Genomic DNA, 6,397 nt, shown 5'->3' with positions numbered 1-6,397 from the left:
ATGTTAGGATGACTGTGGCCACCTACGTAAATAGAAATTTAGGGTAGTGCCACTAGACCTCCTCATGTTCCGTACAACTTGATCCTATATTTTTCCTCCTCATGTTCCGTACAACTTGATCCTATATTTTTCCTCACCAAGGTAAGGTGTCTTATGTAACCATCGTAAAAATAAAAATAAAAATAAAAATAAAAATAAAAATAAAAATAAAAATAAAAATAAAAATAAATTATAATAATAATTAAAAAAATTGGAAGGGATCCTACTTTCACATCTCCTTCCCTCTTCCCCAACCCCAACACCTCCCCACAATAGCATAATCATCAACCATTCTGCTAGAGAAAGAGAAAAAGGAAAAAAAAAATGTTACTGACATTCCACCTCATTCCTTTCATCTCACCCCTCCTTTCCAAAAACCCTTAAAAAACAAATAAAAAAAAGGTTTAAGGTGGAAGGAGATATGTCATTTAAGAAGATAACATTTCAAGACATAACTCATCCAAATATTCTATCATTTGCATTAAGTATAATATATGGACCAACGTAAATTAGAGAAATAATTTTGTACAAGTTTGAACTTGAAACTGATGTCATGGACTCACATAGGTTGACTTGGATTACAATGGACAGAATCAAACTTTCAATAAGGATAAATTTGTGACAACAATGTAAGCTAATCAGGTAAGTTATATTACCATCAACATACTTATATTTGATGCTAACGTATGCTTTGTGGTTTTGCATGTGTCATAACTTTAATGTGTGAATTGTTTATGAATCGATATGACTATGATACGTTGTGTATGCATTATAATATGTGAATGATATGATAACTCTTACGTTATAATGTGTTCAATGGTATGTTTGAGATAGAATACGATAAGGATGCGATAAACGTAATATAATGATATGACTAAGATATGATTGATATAACGATATGGTTCTGTTATGTATAAAAAAGAGTATGATTATGATAGATTGATAGAACAATATGGTTCTGTTGTGTATAAAAAAGAGTATGATTATGATAGATTGATAGAACGATATGGTTAGGATACGTTCTTGTAAGAACATGCCTAATTGAAAAATTCAGTATCACGTAAGTTTTGGGATCAAACTCAAACTCATATTCTTGTTTACCAACCATATTTTTCAAAATTAAGGTGTCTATTAGCCTTAGGGAAATAAATTAAACATATATGATGAGAGGGTCGAGGGCTAATTCGTCCGAAATAAAGCTACTTAGAAGGATCAAACTCTACGTTCGAAATTGGCCACATCCACACCAAGTTGTATTTCCAATTTTATTCATCTAGTTTGAGAGGAATATAAGGAGAAATACATCTAGATATGGAGGTCGTTACATTAACCTACAAAATTTATGTAGCTAGAAGTGACCTCATTATGGCTTCAAAGTTTTCAGGGTCATAGACAAATAAATGGCCAACATTAGGAACCTCATGATATCGAATCCATGGAAGTTTCTGTACTACATAATGATTAAGTTCATTGCGGATGACACGGTCGGCACTACCTTGCCATAAATGAACCGACCCTTCCTTGAATTGATTGGTCAATTCCATGGGATCGAACTCCCAGTTTGCATAAGCAACCAGAACATCTCGGTGAAGAGATTCATATTCACCTTGTTGTGTTATTTCTTCCTGAAAATGGTTGCACCCCAAATGTTAGAACATACAAATAGGAACTAGCTTAAACATATGTTCTCCATCAAAAAGCCTTTTTTGAGAATACGTCTTATGGCTAATGACAGATAGTTAACGATAGCTCTGATGGATAGTTTTGTTAGAATATGTAATAATGAGGTTACTATTTTAGTAAATGATGAGGAGAAGGGTAGTGACATTGATGATGAGGATCGTTGGAAGAGTAGTCCCACATCGGCTAATTAACGAGTTGATCATGAGTTTAGAAGTAAAGTCTATTGGCATGGGGTGTTTTGGAAAAACCAAAAGCAAAACCATGAGAGCTTATGATCAAAGTGGACAATATCATACCATTGTGAAAAATAATGATTCCTAACGTGGTATCATAGCCATGCACTTAACTTAGTCATGTCAATAAAATCCTCAAATGTCGAACAAAGAAGTTGTGAACCTTGAATGTGAAGTCAAAAGTGACTAAAGTGTTGAACAAAGGGTGTATTTTATTTGAGGGCTCCAAAGAAGGAGTCGAACCTCAATTAAGGAGAAGTTATTCGAGGGCTCCATAGGCCTCCAGGGAGGCTCTATGGTATACTTTGTTCGAGGGGAGGATTGTTGAGAATCATTGGGAGAGGAGTCCCACATCGGCTAATTAAGGAGTTGATCATGGATTTATAAGTAAATAATACATCTCCATTGGTATGAGGCCTTTTGGGGAAACCAAAAGGAAAGCCACGAGAGCTTATGCTAAAAGTTGGAGAGTCGTAGTTCCTAATTAGGTTCATATTAGCAAGAACAACGGCTTCTTTTGAAACCAAAAGAAAAAACTCGAGAATTACCTGATTGCTATTTGGAGTGTCTATTCTTTTCTTTAACAACTCTAAATCGTAATCAATGAACATGCCTTCACTCAACATTGATGGGAACCATTTCTGCTTGGTCCACCAATAGTATATCCAAGGTGTGTAATGCGCAATTCCATATGTGAACTGGAATAATCGAGGAAGCTTCCTAAATGACTGTTTTGCTAGAGCCGGTGGAATGGAAGGCCACCAATAATTCACGAAAGGAACTACCAGGCAAGCTCCTACGAGTCTGTAAATTATATAACCAATTAGCTCACCCCAAAACAATAATTCAGGATCATTTTGAAAACAACAAATTAAAATACCTGTGTGGAATGTATTTTAGACAGCTCCAAATTGGGTACGCTCCCAATGAAAATCCGATTACGTAAAATTTGCTGCCGATCTCTAATTTATCGGCTAATTCTTCAATGTCAAATGCTTCGGTCTTTGCGGAGCGTGATGGATATGGATCGCTCTCTCCGTAACCAGCTCGGTCGTATAATATTATGCATGCGTTGAGCTCCTCCATAAGTTCCTATAACACAACATGATTGAATACAATTTTTTTTAAAAAGAATGAAAGTTGAAGAAGAAGAAAAATGTCGTACTTGAGAAGTAGCTAAGTACATATGTCGGGAGTCATAATAGCCATGAGAAAGAATGATCTTGTGTTGAGCCTTTTCCTTAGGAACTCCGAACTCTCTGTAGGCCAAATGTCTTCCATCATTGAGTTTGACTCTACGCGAAGTCAGTGGAGGACCATTTGGTGATCCACATATCTTTGGAGGCGGCGGTTTCAGTGCTTGATAAACCCATCCAACTAAACCGGCTGCAAATGCTACTACTATTGGTATAATCATTGCCTAAAAAAAGAAAAAAAAAATACTTTCAAGATTGTCAAGAGTCCTACCTTCCCTAATTAAGAAGAAGATCATGAATATACAAGTAAAGATTGCTATCTCCATTGACATGAATTTTGGAAAAATTAAAAGCAAAACTACGAGAGTTTATGCTTAAAGTAGATAATATTATAACAATGTGAACGTTCGTTGTTCCTATTAGTGGTATCAGATCCATGGCCTTATCTTAAATAAGTCATGTCAAGAAAATTTCCGTGTCGAACAAAAAAGTTGTGAGTCTTATACCAATGTGTATGTTTGTTGTTCCTATTAGTGGTACCAGATGCATGACCTTATCTTAAATAAGTCATGTCAAGAAAATTCTCAAATGTCGAACAAAAAAGTTGTGAGTCTTAAAAGTTTAGTCAAATTGACTTATGCGTCGAAGACAAAAGTTTTGAGCCTTGAAAGTGTAGTCATAGTAAAGATCTGTAGTACTCTAGGTAGGACTGGTTAAGAGGAGGGTGAATGTGTACTTTGTTCGAGGGCTCTAGAGAAAAATGAGTCTTCAAGGGAGACTCAATAGTGTACTTAGTTGGTGGGTGGGAAGGATTGTTTGAGAATTGTTGGACTCTTAATCAAGGAGAAGATCATTAGTATATAGGTGAGAAACAATATCTCTATTAGTATGAGTTTTGCTGGAGAACACTAAAAATAAAGCTATGAAAACTTCTCGAACAATAGCATGTTTAATATGTTTAATAGTAAACACAGAATCTCCTATATACAATAGCATGTTTAATAGCATATTTAGTTTATGATTATACTCTACTTAAATCATTTTTCATATTGTTTAACAACAGTAGCTTTTCACTTGCTGAAAAATGTAAAATGCTGCAGAGTACCGAAAGAAAACACTCAACCAAAGACAGGGAAACTTAGGGTTATCTCTAGATAAGCATAGTGTTATGGTCATGCTTGTCCAAGGCGTGTTGCCTCAAACTCTTGCCTTGTACTATTTTATCGCTGTCCTTTACTACTTTCATGTTGATAATTTCCTTCTTGCTTTTTCTAAGAGTACGACGTTTCATCATATCTATGCCTAATAGACATGAAATGCTTCAGATTGTACTATAGGGAGACGTGACTAGTTGTCAAATTCTCCCTACCCGAAAAATTATATACTACGTAAGCCGTTGTTTTTTTTACTTGTACGCTATATAACAGCGTTTTGAATCTCTCTCTCAACCTTGCTTTCAAACTCACTTCCAAAATCTCTCTACCCGTTTTCTAAAACCTTCTTCTCAAATCAAGGCCAAAGGCTCGAGCATATGTTGCTCGGTCATAGGCGATGCGATCCAAAATTAGCTTGATCACTCAGTGTTAAGAGTGAGTGTCACATAATCATCAAATTCGCGGTTAAGAAAACGGCGATTGTGACACATAGCAATCTATAATCAAAAAGAGAAACTCACAAACTTAACCAAGAAGAAAATGAAGGAGGAGAGAAGATTAAAAAGAAGGGAATTGAAACACACCAAGATGAAGCGAGGAGCGTGTAAGGGCAGCGCCGATCTGTGTGTTGTGACAACCAATGGTTTGGTTCCTTTATAGCCTGAATGGCATAACCCATATCATATTCTCCATTCATTATCATGAACCGAGTAGCAAATCCTAAAAAGGCAATGCCATATATGCTAATTTAACATAGTTAAGTGTTTTGGTTACGTTTACTGAAATTTTGGTTACTTGCGTTGGCATTTTCCATCTATGGAAATAGAAACTCTATTTTTCGGCATGTAAGACACTTTTTGAAATTGGATTGGTAAGTTGCTGGACATTATTTGAACACAACGTTTCAATTACAACCCATTGAAGAAAAGAATTGGAAAAGTAATGCGAACATTAAATTCAATAATAAATCATTATCTAGATAAGTATAATACTTCAAAAAAAAAAAAGTTGAAAATTGAAAATTCGAGGATTTATTGGTCGGTCATTCGGTAGGGAAGAGTTTCTTTAATTCTATGTCCATAAAAGACCTGAAATATAGACCAAGTTTGACATAACCGCTTCGTTGTTCTTGATTGTAATCTCCAAATAAATTGGAAAAGAAATTAGAAGGAAGAAATTGGGTTTCAACCAATTAAGCTCGAATCAATTCCTACGTATTCATAAATGGATTTCCAACATGTTTCCTTACGATCTTGAAGGCTAAAAATGGCTAAAAAATATTCCCAATTCGAGTTTTGATAGCCCTATTCAATGGAAGAAAAGGAAATTCAATTCTTCCCATGAAGTCTTTCCTATTTAGTTACGAAGGTCCAAAGAGGCACTTTGTAGAAGGCCTTGAAGAAGTTGAGCTCTAGACGAGGAGAATTTGAGGAAATTTGATATCGGATAAGTTTTTAGTGAATTGGGGGAGAATTCAAAATTCTTCATCTACATTCAATTCAAGTCAATTTCTATAGTTTCGTGGACAGATCCACATGTATATATCGCAAGTAACAAGTAATAAGTAAATTATCGATTTCACCGAGAATCTATCTTTTTGTTAATTTTATTGTTGGAAATTAAGTGAATTTTTTTGGTAACATGCAAATGGGTGTCAGTGATTTTAACTAATTAAGCAAAACTAATGCAGAGTGTCACGTCGAATAACAGGAAAATGATGAGAAAATCAACTATAATGATAAAGGTTCGGCAAAAAAAGATTAAATAGATAAGTTGTTGAGTTTTGTGGTAGATTTTAGTTCCTTTTAAAAGATTCCCAAGCCCACTCCGGTTTGCATAATGATTATGTCCATAATCATTGTAATTTCTATTAACAAGGCTCTTTGAGAAAAATTATTCCTAACTCTTCTATTACCATACGAGTTTCCTTGCAATGAAACTAGAGTATTAAAGAGAATTTCATTGCTCCTCTCTTCTCCCAAGTAAGAGAACAACTATGTATGTAAAGTAGCTAATTAAACACACATGTAAATCATTAACAATAACTCTTTACTAAACTAAAATCATACCATCAACCTACTTAAATTGTATA

At 34.8% G+C, this 6,397-nt stretch overlaps 1 protein-coding gene across 1 annotated transcript; it reads right to left on the bottom strand.

The window, feature by feature from the left end:
- Positions 1-1,206: 1,206 nt before the first annotated feature.
- Positions 1,207-4,967, bottom strand: LOC111783180 (uncharacterized). Its single transcript, XM_023664082.2, has 5 exons — positions 4,890-4,967; positions 3,121-3,375; positions 2,836-3,047; positions 2,504-2,759; positions 1,207-1,664 (listed from the first exon to the last, which is right to left on the bottom strand). Exons 2-5 carry the CDS (start codon positions 3,370-3,372, stop codon positions 1,380-1,382), a joined length of 1,005 nt encoding a protein of 334 aa, XP_023519850.2. The 5' UTR covers positions 3,373-3,375; positions 4,890-4,967; the 3' UTR covers positions 1,207-1,379.
- Between the last annotated feature and the right edge of the window lie 1,430 nt (positions 4,968-6,397).

This window comes from Cucurbita pepo, chromosome 20 (assembly GCF_057944985.1).
Source record: "Cucurbita pepo subsp. pepo isolate OVF chromosome 20, ASM5794498v1, whole genome shotgun sequence".
NCBI classification, from domain to species: Eukaryota; Viridiplantae; Streptophyta; class Magnoliopsida; order Cucurbitales; family Cucurbitaceae; genus Cucurbita; species Cucurbita pepo.
Note: the sequence above shows the minus strand (reverse complement) of the source record. Positions and strands in the feature narration are given on the sequence as shown.

Excerpts from the sequence above, each read along its gene's own strand:
- LOC111783180 (XM_023664082.2), bottom strand. The coding sequence starts at position 3,372 with ATGATTATACCAATAGTAGTAGCATTTGCAGCCGGTTTAGTTGGATGG. Across the intron at positions 3,048-3,120 it reads TGTACTTAGCTACTTCTCAA|GAACTTATGGAGGAGCTCAA; the intron begins GTACGACATTTT and ends GTTGTGTTATAG. Across the intron at positions 2,760-2,835 it reads CTAAAATACATTCCACACAG|ACTCGTAGGAGCTTGCCTGG; the intron begins GTATTTTAATTT and ends TATAATTTACAG.